This window comes from Mirounga leonina, unplaced genomic scaffold (assembly GCF_011800145.1).
Source record: "Mirounga leonina isolate KUSES-001 unplaced genomic scaffold, KU_Mleo_1.0 Mir_199, whole genome shotgun sequence".
Taxonomy (NCBI): Eukaryota; Metazoa; Chordata; class Mammalia; order Carnivora; family Phocidae; genus Mirounga; species Mirounga leonina.
Genome location: NW_023270498.1, coordinates 12,756,539 through 12,770,664, shown reverse-complemented (window position 1 = coordinate 12,770,664; position 14,126 = coordinate 12,756,539). Strand labels below are relative to the sequence as shown.

Sequence of the window (14,126 nt, the reverse complement as noted above, 5' to 3'; positions counted from 1 at the left end):
CTTCCTTCCTTCCTTCCTTCCTTCCTTCCTTCCTTCCTTCCTTCCTTTCCTCCCTCCCTCCCTTCTTCTATTTATTCTTCTTACCCTTTGTAGAAAGCAGTGTACGCTCTTGCTCTTTGCCCTCCAAGGAAAAATGGAAACAAACAAAACACAAAACCTCCCGAATATCGCCTCGGATTCACTTCTCCGCACGTCCTGCCTTCCAGAAAGTGGTCGCTTTTCTGTTCGGAGAGTTGCTGCTCTTCTTTTCTTCGATCTCCTGTTGAGTTTGTAGGTGTTCAGAATGGTTTGATCCCTATCCAGCTGAATTCCTGAGAGGAGACGAAATCCAGGTCTCCTACTCCTCCGCCATCTTGCTCTGCCCCCCCCCTTTTTTTGTTTTTCTAAGTCTCCCCTGCTCCATGTTACAACAGTTAGTTGAAGAGCCAGGAAGTGCTTTGAAAATGCCACATAAAAATAACTATGCGAATATAAGAGCAAAATATACTAATGAATTGATACAGATTTAATTAATAATGTTGCTTTAGAGCATGCTTTCTGTATAGAAGTTTTAGAAATTAATAACTAATTTTCGTGGTATTTTCAATATATTAAATTATATATTTCTGTATTTCTTTCTCTCTTTCTTTCTTTCTTTCTTTCTTTCTTTCTTTCTTCTTTCTTTCTTTCTTTCTTTTTCTTTTTCTTTTTCTTTTCTTTTCTTTCATTTTAGGCTTTTAAAACCAAGGATGGATATCTTGTGGTTGGAGCAGGAAATAACCAACAGTTTGCTACTGTGTGCAAGGTAATCTGTAATCACTGGGATGGGCGGATGATCTATGCAATAACTTGTTTTGTAGAAAGCCAGGGAAGTTCACTTTTGCCTAGAACAATGTTGTTAAGTCTTTAGCCAACTTGAGATCCCCTGCCTTCGCCCCTAACCAGGTGCCAATTTTACACTCACAAATGCTCAGGACAGGGTCTGAATTAGCATTCTGACTGTATTTTTTTTTTTTTTTGAGGTATCCGGCTGTATTTTGAAATGAACCATAGTACATAGTAGCCTAAATTATCCACCAACAGGACCTGACTATCAGTCCAGTGAAAAAAGGGAAAGAAAAAGAATTCATTTTAAAGTGATTTTTAATGCCAGGATATTTTTCTTCTCGCTTTCCTTTTTTTTTTTCTTTTCTTTGTTAACAACATGAGATCTAATTAGGCCCAAATACAATGTAATACCAAATTTATTGTATTAGTGACTAGAAAACTAAACATTTTTTTTTCAAATTAGCCTTTGTTTAATGAGTACCTTTCTGCAGAGTTCATGTTTTAATTTAAGGTTTAGCAATTAAGGTTATATTAAAAATGTTGCTCCTCAACAAGCTTTTTAAAAAAGGCCTTGGAATCATTAAGGATAATTTTATGTTGAAGATTTTAAGTTTTTAGCATCACTTGGATATTTTTTTTATTTGATGTTTTTACTACTTACCTAGATTTTTGTTTCTTTTTGTTTTTATTTAAGTCTTTAGGTTCCTGTTCACTTTTTCTAGTTCTAATCCCAGAAATATAATCTAGCTTTAAAAATCTGTATTTAAGGTTTTGTTTTACTTTCTCTTGCAGGTAGGGAGAGGTCTCATCTGCTGGGGATGTTTTTCTGATGGGGAGTTTATTTTCTTGTACTAATCATAGATAAGCACTCACTGTAAGCTTTCAGTTTCATTAAAGGTGCCTGTGAATTCCTTAGGGCAGCCTTCTTTATTGCCGTTAACTTCTTATGTCCAAAAGTTATTTATTACTGTGGCTCCTTTGTATGAGAGGTTAATGAGCACAGCGAAAAACCACAGCAAAGGGGTGGGAAGTACCACGGAGAAGGTGACAAATGGAGACAGTTCCTATTGCAGGAAAAGCTGGGACAGCTGAGGTGGGAAAGAGGGGGAGCTTTCATAACGGTGACTCTGAGTAAGCGGAGAGAAAATGGATTCAAACATTTGATCTCGGATCAAAGAATCTTTATTATGAACGGTCAATGTTAAAAATATGAAACATACGGAAGCCTTTGCCTGTGAAGTCATTTGCGTACTCTAGCTGCAGAGATGTAAAATCCAGTTCATTGCTATAAATGAGTACAGATTTTCTTCCTGGGCCATATGTTTTGGAGTTTTCTCTCTCCAGAAAGTGGGGTGGAGGGGGGGAATTACTGGTTGACATATTCTTCGCTGTTGAAAATAACTGTACTGAATTCTTCTTATTTTTGATTCATTACTGCTGATCAGTTTGAAACTTTTGAACTTCCTCATAAATATCCATAAGAACATTTTTTGAAAAAGATTTTTATTTCAAAGCAGAATATTTGCCGTAAGTTTGAGTACTAAAATATGACTTATTGTGATGGTGTGTTATGATACATTTGTTTAAAAGGAGACCATCAGAGGGCCTTTGAGAATGGCATCCTTGACCTTGCTTTTCCATATGTGAGTTACGAATGATAATCCCTGCTATGAACCCTTAAGAGCACGTCTATCAAATTCTTTGAGATACTCACAAGAAAAATTTTATGCGTAGAGGACTTTAATGTTATTTGGCTCATTTATTAGGCATCTTGAGCAAACCTTGCAATCTGATTGACTTTATATATCCTTAAATGTAAACTTGCCCTAAAAAGCTTTTAACCTAAGAAAAATGACCTGTTTCCTTATTCCATATATAGTGGGTTTCTTCTAAATGTTTTGTTCAGATTTATCTATTACTGAGGGGCTTGTCATTCAACCTGGCCTTGTAGAAGATGAGGTCCCCAGTTTTTTACAGTAAGCCCATCAATTGTTCTTTTGCCAAGTAAGGCCCATAATGAAAGATAGGGCAGCTCTCTCTCCTAGGGAGAAATACAGCAGTATTGTCTGTGATGAATGAGTAGAATTTACTTAGGCCTAGTCTCTTTCCAAAGTGGAATTTGATATACTGGCTGACTAATACTTCTTGGGGACAGGTCCTGTTAAGGAGTTCTTATTGTCAGGAATTAGAGGGAGAGCAAGAGCAATGGGTTCAAGGCTTGGGGTTCAGAAAATTTTTCTGCATATAAAGTGAACCTTGGCTTAGAACAAATCCTATTTTATGTCTCTTAACATGATACAGAAGAGTAGGGAACATGAGCATATGTAAGCTATTTTAAGCTGATTGATGCCAACACTAATGGGTATTCCTATTTGAAGTACATTGACATCCTTTTAAAAGTCAGTTAGACTGAAAGTTTCTTTTATTAGAGGCAATATGCATTGGTTCTCAACTTTAGCATGCAGAGGAAATCTCCTTGAGCTTCATTCCCAAAGATTTTGACTTAGTATGTCTGAGGTGAGGTACAGGAAACTTCGATTTTTTTTTATTTTTTAAAAATTTAAAAAAAATTTTTTTAAAAGATTTTATTTATTTATTTGAGAGAGAGAATGAGAGACAGAGAGCACGAGAGGGGAGAGGGTCAGAGGGAGAAGCAGACCCCCAGCTGAGCAGGGAGCCGGATGTGGGACTTGATCCCGGGACTCCAGGATCATGACCTGAGCCGAAGGCAGTTGCTCAACCAACTGAGCCACCCAGGCGCCCAGGAAACTTCGATTTTAATAAGCATTGTTGTTGATTTTGGAGCAGGTGATCTGAGGACATTACAGCATAATTCTAAGGCATACCGTGAGTCTTGACACTAGTCAGGTGACCTCTGGCAAGACACGTACTCTTTGCTAAGCATCTGTGTTCTCACAGTAAAATGAAGATAATAATACATAACTCTCCTAATATATAACTTTTGGAGTTTTGTAAGAGTTAGATTAAGTAAGTAAAATACTCAGTCCAGTCCTGGCTCACAGTATGCACTTCATAAACGGCCTGTATAAAACTTAGGTTTGGAGATTCTGGTTCTGGGTAAGATAGAGTAAGCATACTTCTCCCTATCTCTTCCACTGAACACAGTGCTAAAACCTGGATACAATGCATGGAGCATCTCTAAGAAGATGCTGAAAAGTAAGTAGTAGGAGAACTGGGGAAGAACACCTAGAATATACAGTCCCTCTGAAAAAAAAATAAAGTACCGCTAGGGCACCTGGGTGGCTCAGCTGGTTAAGCTTCTGCCTTCAGCTCAGGTCATGATCCCAGGGTCCTGGGATCCAGGCCTGCATCGGGCTCCCTGCTCAGCATGGAGTCTGCTTGTCCCTCTTACTGTCCCTCTGTGCTCTCCTCCCGTCAAATAAATAAATAAAATCTTTAAAAAAAAAAAAAGTACCTCTAAATCAGCAGTAAGTTTACCAGTTTTTTCTACAGTGATTTCCTTACATGGATATAGTGGAGCCGAAAACATGGAAGTGGGCACTAGGAAACAGAGCTGAGCCCTAGGAGATGCCCTTCGTTCCTGGAGTGAGGAGCACGAAAGTGAGATCTAATAGCAGAGAGAGTGTGGAAATCCTGCATCTTTGCTTCCTGTCTGTTTTCTAATGCCATACTCCACAAACAACCCTGTGGTGGGAGCAGCAGATGAACAGGAATTAAACTCTGAGGAAGGAGAACTTTTCCTCTTTATCTCCAAGCTGTGATCCCCAGAAAAGATGGGTGAATCCTTGTGGCTTTTTCCTCTGGACCTCCTCCCTGGAAGTATGCTGGGAAATAGGCTAACTATAGGGGAGCCCCAGGAAACCAGAGAGAGCCTGCAGAAAGGGATGAGCTTTGGAAAGTGAGCCTTGAAGGTGTTTGTGAACTCCTCTTCTCAGCCCTGAGCTGCACGTACCGCTAATCTGATCCTAACCAGCACACCAAAGAAGTTGCGAACTGAGTTAACCCACAGATGACTGCTCAGGAGGCAGCCTGACCATTAAGTGGGGCACATGCGGGATGGATTTGAACAGCACCACAAGGGCTTTGAGAACTGAACTAACACTTAGAACCAAAGGACAGGAAGGTAGGTAGGGGCTTGCAGCCTGGACCTAACCAGATCAATTGCTTGCTAAAAACAATGACAGTAAAATGTTGCTGTAGGATTTAAACAAGACCCAGAGGCTCATAATATAATATTTAAAACATCCAGGGTACAATCCAAAATTACTCAGCATATGAAGAACTAGAGCTTGCATGAGAAAAGACAGTCAATAAATGCCAAATGCCAAGAGGACACAGATGTTGGAATTAACTTACAAAGACTTTAAAACAGCTATTATAAAAATGCTCCACCAGGCATCACAGATACTGTTGAAATAAATGGGAAAGGAGAAATGTCCAGCAAAGAAAGAGAAGATCTGAAGAAGAACCAATTAGAAACTGTAGAACCGAAAAATATGACCACCAGATAAAAAAAGAAACCCCTCACTGGATGAATCCAGTAACACAACGGAGATGACAGAGGAGACAGTCAAGGAACTTGAGGATAGATAAATAGAAATTATTCAATCTGAACAACAGAGAGAGGAAAAAAAAGATGATCCCCTCACAAGAAATGAAAGAAAGAACAGATCTTCAGGAGCCTGGGGAACAGTAACAAAAAGTAACACTGTTGTCACTGTAATCCCAGGAGGAGAGGATGAAGAGTACATGCTGAAGAAATATTTGAAGACATAGTTGCTGAAAACTTCCCAAACTTGGTGAAAGATAAAAACCTACAGATTTCATAATTTCAGCAAGCCCCAAATAAGATAGACCTAAGTAAATCCATGTCTAAATGCACCCAAGTCTTCCCACTGAAAACAAAGGACCAAGGGAAAAGTTTTGAAAGCACTTGGAGGAAAATTTTATTACCTGTGGGGGAACACAGACTCAGCTGACTACAGATTTTTTTTTTGTCAGAAACTGGGAGCCCGGAGCCAACTGGCACCAAACGGTCAACCCAGAACTCTTATGTACAGTAGAAACATTCATAGGAAATGAAGGTTCATTAAAGACATTCTCCATCCCCCTCTCTTTTCCTCCCTCTTTCCCGTCCGTCTTCTTTGAACAAATGCACACTTCATTATTTCTTTGGGGGGAAATAGCACCTCGTTGGAATACTTCACATGTATTTGGTGCTCAATATGTCAGGTACTTTCACTAACATTGCTTCATTCCACCCCAGGCGACACTTTTTCAAGCACGTGAGGGATGGTTATGGTCACATCACTGGAAGCAGTCTCTCTAGAAACATTGTGAACAACAGCATGGCTGAGGACAGAACCAGAATTACTTTGACCCACTGTTTCATACCACCTTGCACAGAGAAAAGAGGTCCAATGAGTCAAATTCAGAGAACATCTGAGGGTGTCCCGGTTACCACTGAGTACAATCACTGAGCAGCTTTTTATGCAGCTTATACTATTTCTGGGTGAGGCCAGATTTACAGGTTTAACCTGTGATTTGGTGAAGGCACTTGCTTCTTCTGGAAATGACTTATTCACTCCTAGGGAGGGGAGGGCAGGTTTCCATTCCTGGACAAGCCTCGGGGCCGCTTCTCGGATCAAGTGAGGTGACAGGAGGTTTTTAGAAAGGGCGCTCTATGTGGTGATGCTTTTTAAAATCTGGGGGAGTAATGCTGTCTTTATTATTCCTCAAGGAAACGAGTAAGTGAAGCCCGTGAAAGAGAAATGACACAGTGGAGATGCTCTCTTTACTCCAGGGGACCTCCTTCACTTTTCTGTCCTTTGTGAGATGATTAATGGATTGATTTTATTTAAACTGTGGGAAACAAATGAAACCATTAAATGTTTATATTTCAAGCAAATACATTACTCGGGGTAGTGAAGCTTTCTGTAGGCCACATGGCCTGCCCTGAGCCCATAAATGCTCCTTCTGACTTTCCAACATAACTGCCAAACACTGCCTCCACACATTCTTTATAAAACTTCTTTTCCATTCCAAATCCACTTGGTACTTTCATTATGGTCTTGTTAAAATTGCAAGATGTCCAAAGGGACTTGCAAGATAGATTTTCCCTTTATTGAGGAGGAGCAAAAGAGGAAGTATATAAAAGCATTTCTATTTGTTATTCCTTCAGGGAGACATATTAAAGAAAAATAGTGACACTTCTATAAGGAAGAATATCTTTTAATTTGACATTGTTTTAATGGTGAGCATTTGGGGCAAATGTATATGCTTTTCCTTTATTTTAGCACCTTGTACAACATCCTGGATAGGGCTTCTGGGACAGATGGTATTATTTTATTTACATGTGGAACAAATAAGTGGATGTACCTATAAGATATATGTTGATTATGGCCTTCGTGTAAGTGCAGACTTTTACTTATGATATTGGTTCTCAGAAATAGGTCAGTTTTATCCAGTTTTGTATCTCTCTACCTACTCTGTCTAGACAAGACTTACTATGGGGATCTGATAACTTTTGTTCGTGCTCCCATCTGTAGGCACATACTTAAATGTAGCACAAACTTGTCATAAATGACAAACTCAGTCATAGCATTACCCATCCTGATTGCATGATCCTTCCGTCTCTATTCCTTTGTTGCTGGAATAGGTCTGGAAGTATAAAGGTCAGCAAGGAGTGATCCTGGGGAGCATATTGGTAGGCCTGGAATGCTCGCACTCACAGGCAGGTACACGAAAAATTGTGAATTATACATTAAAATTATTTTTCCCTTTTAGATCTTGAATTTGCCTGAACTGATTGATGACTCCAAGTATAAAACTAACCACCTTCGTGTACAGAATAGAAAAGAGCTTATCAAAATACTCTCTGCACGGTAAGCTTGGATCTACTGTTGGTACATTTAAGAATGACTATATCCTTAGCATTTGCCTGATTTGTGTGTGTGTGTGTATTTTGCTTTTTTTAGATTAACTTGTAATTCTCTTCCGTTTTACAGAATGTGTTAGTGGAAAGATATCTCAAAGCTATGTTTTTTTCTTTATTTGAAAGTTATTTTATGTGCCTTAATAAATACTGACTCATAACAATGATATCAATAAGAAAAGTTACAATGGCTTGAAATAGATCGCTTTTCTGTAGCATGTGTTTGGGTTTAGTCTATTATAAATACCAGTAACAACAATAATTTAACAATTTTTTTTACCTTTGCTGTTTAAATGCTCTACATACCTGATCCCATTTAATGCTTACAGTCATCCTGTGAGGTAAATTCTATTCCCATTTTACAGATGAGGAAACTGAGACAAAGAAAGTTTAAGTCGAATGTTCTGTGAGGTTTGTCATAATGATGTTTTAAAAATGCCAGATTGAGTTATGGGTCATAAGGGATTAATGTTAATCAATGAGAGTATTTGATTTCCAGATTATTCCGTTCATGTCAGGTTATGCTTTTGTTAAAACCTGCATCAAACCTTTCAAGTTTCCCTCAGAAAAGGGTACTAATTCTTAATCTTTCCTACCAGTTTCACTTTTGTTTATGTCTAAACTTCTCTATATAGAGTAGGCGTCGTGGTTTTTGCTGATCTAAATGCCCACATGAGCTGTTCTTCAGCGTGGAACATTTTTTTTTCCCTCATCATGCCCATAAATGAAAGACTTTTGTTCCAATATCATGTCTTGTCTTTTGAAAGGGCCCTTGTCTTTCTCTGTAGTGTGTATCAAAGTTCTTAGACAATAAAATTCTGCTACTGTAATTTCTCTTTCTGTCCCCCTGGGATTTGGGCATCTCTGGGTGGATCAACAACGTTCATTACCTATTTGCCCTTCCCTGGACTACAAGCCCTTCTCTGAATTCCTTGTGCCCCCGGCTCTTTGATCAATGGGGGCTCTGTGTGGGGCTGATCTGCAGAGAACACGGGAACAAGGATGGGGCTCCCCTGTCCTGGTCGTTGGTGAAGTATCAGTCTGATTCTACCACAGAGCCTCAGAGCCCTCAATCATTAACCTTTCCCCACATGAGAATTGGCCATTTATTTCTGCTTTTTGCCTCTTTGCCTCTCCAGCAGTTTTTAATCCATTTAATTCATTGATAGGACTTTTTCCTTTCACACCACGGTTACCCAGTTTCAATAATAGGCATTTGTGAGAGCCTTATCAAAAGCTCTTTGATAGTCTAAATAAATCACATCCATGCTGTGAGAAGAGTGGACCCAAGAAAGATAGAAAACCTCGGCAGATACAAGTGTCATCTTGTTCTTTAGATGCCAGCACTTTTATAACTACAAGAACCACAAAATTAAGTTACTGGTGTCCGAGGCCCTGAAACATTTATTCCTGGCTATATTCTGTCCTAGAATTCTGCTGTGGAGAGACTTTTAGCAGCATCTGTAACACATTAATTTCTATTTTCTCTCTTTGGGGTGAATTAAATAATTTGCCGCCTTTTTCTTTCTCCTCTTCTACATGCAGAAGTGGAAATTTCATCATTTTGGAACCCTTCAGGTTCTTATGTCTTTATTCAGACATAACAAGGAATAAGGAATCGAATCCCATGGAAGAGACGAAGGGTAGCCTGAAGAGAGGAAATTTGACAGGGGAGGTCACACTGTTCTAGGTCCTGCTGACCACAGGGAGCCCGCACTGCCCAGAGTTTGGCTTTCCTGCTCTCTGGTGTTAGCTTGTTGACGGTTTTTTGTGCTCTCCTGTGACCCACAGTTCTTCACTCTCTGCCAGCTCAAGTCTCTTCTGCCTGGTGGATCAAACATTGATGAGCAGGGGAGATTAGGATGTGATTTGTTCCCATTTACAACACCGTCATTTATTTTCCTGAGCAAACGTCACTGGATTCATTAGTACCATTCAGTGCTCAACATTCAGAAGTCTCTATGAAAGTGCAAACATGTATCATTTCACAAGACGATTCTATGTTTCCTGTGAAATATTCAAAGAGTTTAGTGGCTCTCGATTATAGGATTAAATCTGGTCTTTTTAGATCTGACGTCATGGTCTTCCACAGCCTGATATGACCTTTTCTTTCCACCTTTTTCTCAGCCTGAAGCCCCTACTAGGGCAGCACTCCCAGTCTGTGTCTCTTGTTCTCTGTCTGGAATGCTTCCCAGACTTACCATCATTTTGAAACATAGTCGTGCTTCAGGGTCTGTCCTACAGCTTCATGAAACCATCCTCAGATGTCTCTATTTGGGGTCCCGGTCAGATGACAACACTTTCAGAAAGGAAGACGTCTTTCCACTCCTCAGCTCCAGCCTCCCAGTTATCAGACTGAAACAGGATCTGCTTTACCTGTTGGGGATGGTGCTGTTCCACGTGTGTGGAACACACTGTTCCTTTCACTGGACAGCTGTCTCAGGACCTGTGAATCACAGACACACTAATGCCCAACCACAGAGAGGAGGCAGGGAGAAAGAAAGGTGAGGAACCAGCATTTATTAGATGCCTTGACTTACCAGAGAAGCATTATTAGTCCCACTTTACAGATGAATATTCTGAAGTGTAGGCAGGTTAGTCTCAAGGTTCGACACACAGTGAATAGTTAGAATTCAAAAGATTGTGTTTCTTTTCCATATGTCCTTTTGCCTCCCTAAAGTGGTACATGAAATGTTACTCTTTGTTTATTTACTCAATAAATATTTATTGAGCACTGGGGATAGAGAATTAGATGAGACAATGTAAGTTGGTGACAAATAATGCAGGGAAGGAAAATGAGGAGTGCCAAAAGTTGGTTGTGAGGCTCGCTGTTCCATTGAAGCTGGTCAGGAAGGGCCTCTCTGATAATGTGACATTTGAGCAGAGTCCTGGAGGAGGTGAGGGAAAGGGCCTGCAGATAACTGGGAGAAGCTTTTTAGGCAGCAGGTGCATGGGTGGGAGTTTAAGGAGTAGCAAAGAGGACAGTGAGCCTGGAGCTCAGTGATCCAAAGGAAGAGTGGGGGGAGGTGGGTCCAGAGAGAGAGAGAGAGGGGTGGGTCCAGGGAGAGAATGTGGAGGCAGGTGGGTCCAGGGAGGGAGTGGGCGGAGGAGGGGTTAAAGGAGGGGGTCAGTAGTGGGGGGGGGGAAGTGGGTCTAAGGAGAGAGTGGGGAAGGTGGCCAGAAAATCATGTTGTAAAAGTTATGATAGACTTTAAAATAGTTTCTTAAACTTGTGAAATAAAGGAATTATTTTCATCATAAAGTGAGTTTCTCAGCAACCACTATTTTCTATCTAGCCTGAAGACATATTTTTTTTAAAAGATTTTATTTATTTATTTGAGAGAGAGAGAGAGAGAACAGAGGGAGAGTGAGAGGGAGAAGCAGGCTTCCCGCTGAGCAGAGAGCCCAATGTGGGCTCGATCCCAGGACCCTGAGTTCATGACCTGAGCAAAGGCAGACCCTTCACTGACTGAGCCATCCAGGCACCCCTGAAGACACATTTTTTTCCAGTTTTATTGAGACATACTTGACATATGACATTTTATAATTTAAGGTGTACAACATAATGATTTGATATTTGTATATATTGCAAGATGATCATCGCAATCAGTTAACATCCATCACCTCACAGTCACACAGTTTTTTCTTAAGATAAGTTTTAAAATCTACTCTCTTAGCAACTTTCAAATACACAGCACTGTTAACTACAGTCACCTTGGTGTTTTCCTATGAAATCTATAGACTTTGTTTGAAAGCCTACCAGAAATGTCAGTCACTTACCTCGCTTTTCTGTTATTCTTGCTAACTGCGGTCTGATGCTCCTCTCTGAGAGCCGCCAGGCTCATTCAGGAAGGCAGCCGCATGTTTTTGTCATCAGCTGAGTTGTCCTCAGCCAACACACACACAGTTCCCTTCAGGTGCTCTCAGGTGTTACTATTCCCTGACCGTGGCCATGAACAAGGTTTTTTTTTTCTTTTTCCTTTTTTCCTTTTTCTTTCTTTTCTTTTTTTTAATTTAAAGGTGAAGATTTTTCCCTTGAGCTTGCCATTTTATCCAGGGTGTTGCAGAAAGTCTGTTTACCCAGCTGCAAAGACTGAAAACTGTGCAAAGCTAAAGCATGTTAAAAGTCCCCAGCTAAAAGAGAGATATAATAGAGACTAGTCCAGGGCCCGTTAAAACAAACCCCTTCTTTGCAATGCCAGGGAGCAACGTCTCCTAAGCTTGTGCTACTCACGTCCTGGATCAGCATTTTTGCAACCATAAAGACCTCAAGGGAGAGATTGAAAATCATAGTGTGTGTTGAAACCAAGAAGAGAAGGATAAAGATATAGTGTTGGGAGTTGGGAAGAAATAATAGGAAGACATGAAATGAGGAGGAAGGAAACGAGAAATGACGGGGAAAATAGAAATACAATTCATTTTATTTCTCTCCCTTCCTTTCTTCACCGTTACTGGCCACTGACCTTGTGCATTTGTCCTGAAGCGACAGAGATGGAGGAGGAGATCTGGGCTCTTGAGGAGTTCATGATCAAATTAGGAAAATAAACAAGTAAAGTAGTGGTTTAAGTAGTGTGTGCTGAGTGCTGTGGTAAACATACAGGGTGCCAAGAGCCCAGGGAAGGGACCATTACCTCAATGTGGTCAAGTCAGGGAAGGCTTCCTGGAGGTGGTGCCACATGAGATGAGTCTTAAAGGACAAACAGAAGTTGGTGAAGAAAAAAGAAACCTCAAAGGAGGAAATATTGGCCAGAGTGTAATTTCCTAGAGAGAAAACAAGTCATAGGAAAAGAAAAATAAAGTAGCTTGTAAAGAAACTGATGGCAACTTTTAAATTGCTTTTTGAAAAATACTACACGTGTTCAGCAAGTGTATGTCAATATAGTCCTAGTGAAGGCATCACTAAAAAGTTGGTTACACTAAGATGACATAAATAAAAATTAACAGTGTAAGATAAATTTACCTTTTAAAATGCTGTGGCAATTCCTTTGGTGAAATAAGTAATTATTTTTTTAAGATTTTATTTATTTATTTGACAGAGAGACAGCAAGAGAGGGAACACAAGCATGGGGAGTGGGAGAGGGAGAAGCAGGCTTCCTGCTTCCCTTCCCTGATGTGGGGCTCGATCCCAGGATCCTGGGATCATGACCTGAGCCGAAGGCAGACGATTAACCAATTGAGCCACCCAGGCGCCCCTTATTTTTGGTTTTGAATGATCTGATTTTTCTTAAGCTTCTGATATGTAATTGAATATTTACTTATTTTCAGAGTTCAGTGTATTAAAATGCTGTGAAATTAAATGCCGTAGTTCAGGGCCTTCTAAACGGAAGTGCTAAACAAGTATTTGTTGAACTGAATCAAAGGTTTATTAAAGTGCTTCATCTTAACTGATCACTTTCAAAACTTGGTGTCAAATTATTTTTAATTGACTTGTTCAGAATATTGGAGAGTTGGACCGGGAGCATTTTTTGCTGTTGATAAAAGGATTGTAATGTCAGAGGTGCCTAAATATGATGTTAATTTTTAAAAACTGACATCTTGGTACCATTCAGGCAAATTTGGTCTTTTTGCTTCTTGCCTAGGTCTTTCAGGGAGTCTCCAAAGCTTTGAGGAGAAAGTTTAAACAATTTACCTTTTTTTGTTTTTTGAAATTTATTTATTTATTTTAGAGAGGTGAGGCAGAGAGGCAGGGGGAGAGGGAGAGAGAGAGTCTCAAGCAGACTCCAAGCTGAGTGAGGAGCCTGATGCGGGGCTCGACCCCATGACCCTGAGATCATGACCCGAGTCGAAACCAAGAGTCAGACGCTTAACTGACTGTGCCACCCAGGCGCCCCTAAACTATTTACCTTAACACATGTAATTGCCTCCCACCTTGTTGCAACTCCTTATAATGTGGCCTGGTGTTTTAATCCTCTGTGTCTTCCCATCTGCTCATTGCTTTTCACTAAAAGGATGAAGGAAGCTTCTTTGTCTCCCTGGCTGCTACCATTCCTTCAGAATGAGCCCCCGATTCCGAGCTTTTCCTGCCTCACTTGTCTGTTGTAAGCAGCCCCTCCCACGCCACTGGGTCCAAGCGTCTACTGTCTTCAATTATCATGTTGTCCTCCTTGATAAGACAATTTCTAATTTCTTAAATAATCTTAGAATTTCTTAATTTCTTACTTTTTTAAAGACTGTGTTTTTAAGAGCTGGTTTAGGTTTACAACACTATTGGAGGAAGGTACAGAGAATTTCCATGTGACCCCCGCCCCCGCCCATGCACAGCCTTGCCACTCTCATCGTCCCCACCAGAGGGGAATATCTGGTGCAATCGATGAATCTACACTGATGCACCATAAGAGACTATATCTTTTTTGATTTTTATTTTTAATGGCTCTTCGGGTTTCCAGCACTCAAAAAAAAAGAA

At 40.2% G+C, this 14,126-nt stretch overlaps 1 protein-coding gene across 1 annotated transcript in view; it reads left to right on the top strand.

Annotated features, from left to right (window-relative positions):
* Nucleotides 1-14,126, top strand: part of SUGCT (succinyl-CoA:glutarate-CoA transferase) — a 780,750-nt gene that overhangs the window by 310,034 nt on the left and 456,590 nt on the right. Inside the window, exons 10-11 of the mRNA XM_035026545.1 lie at nt 713-784; nt 7,576-7,673. Coding sequence (XP_034882436.1) covers nt 713-784; nt 7,576-7,673 — 170 coding nt within the window. The remainder of the gene's footprint in view (nt 1-712; nt 785-7,575; nt 7,674-14,126) is intronic.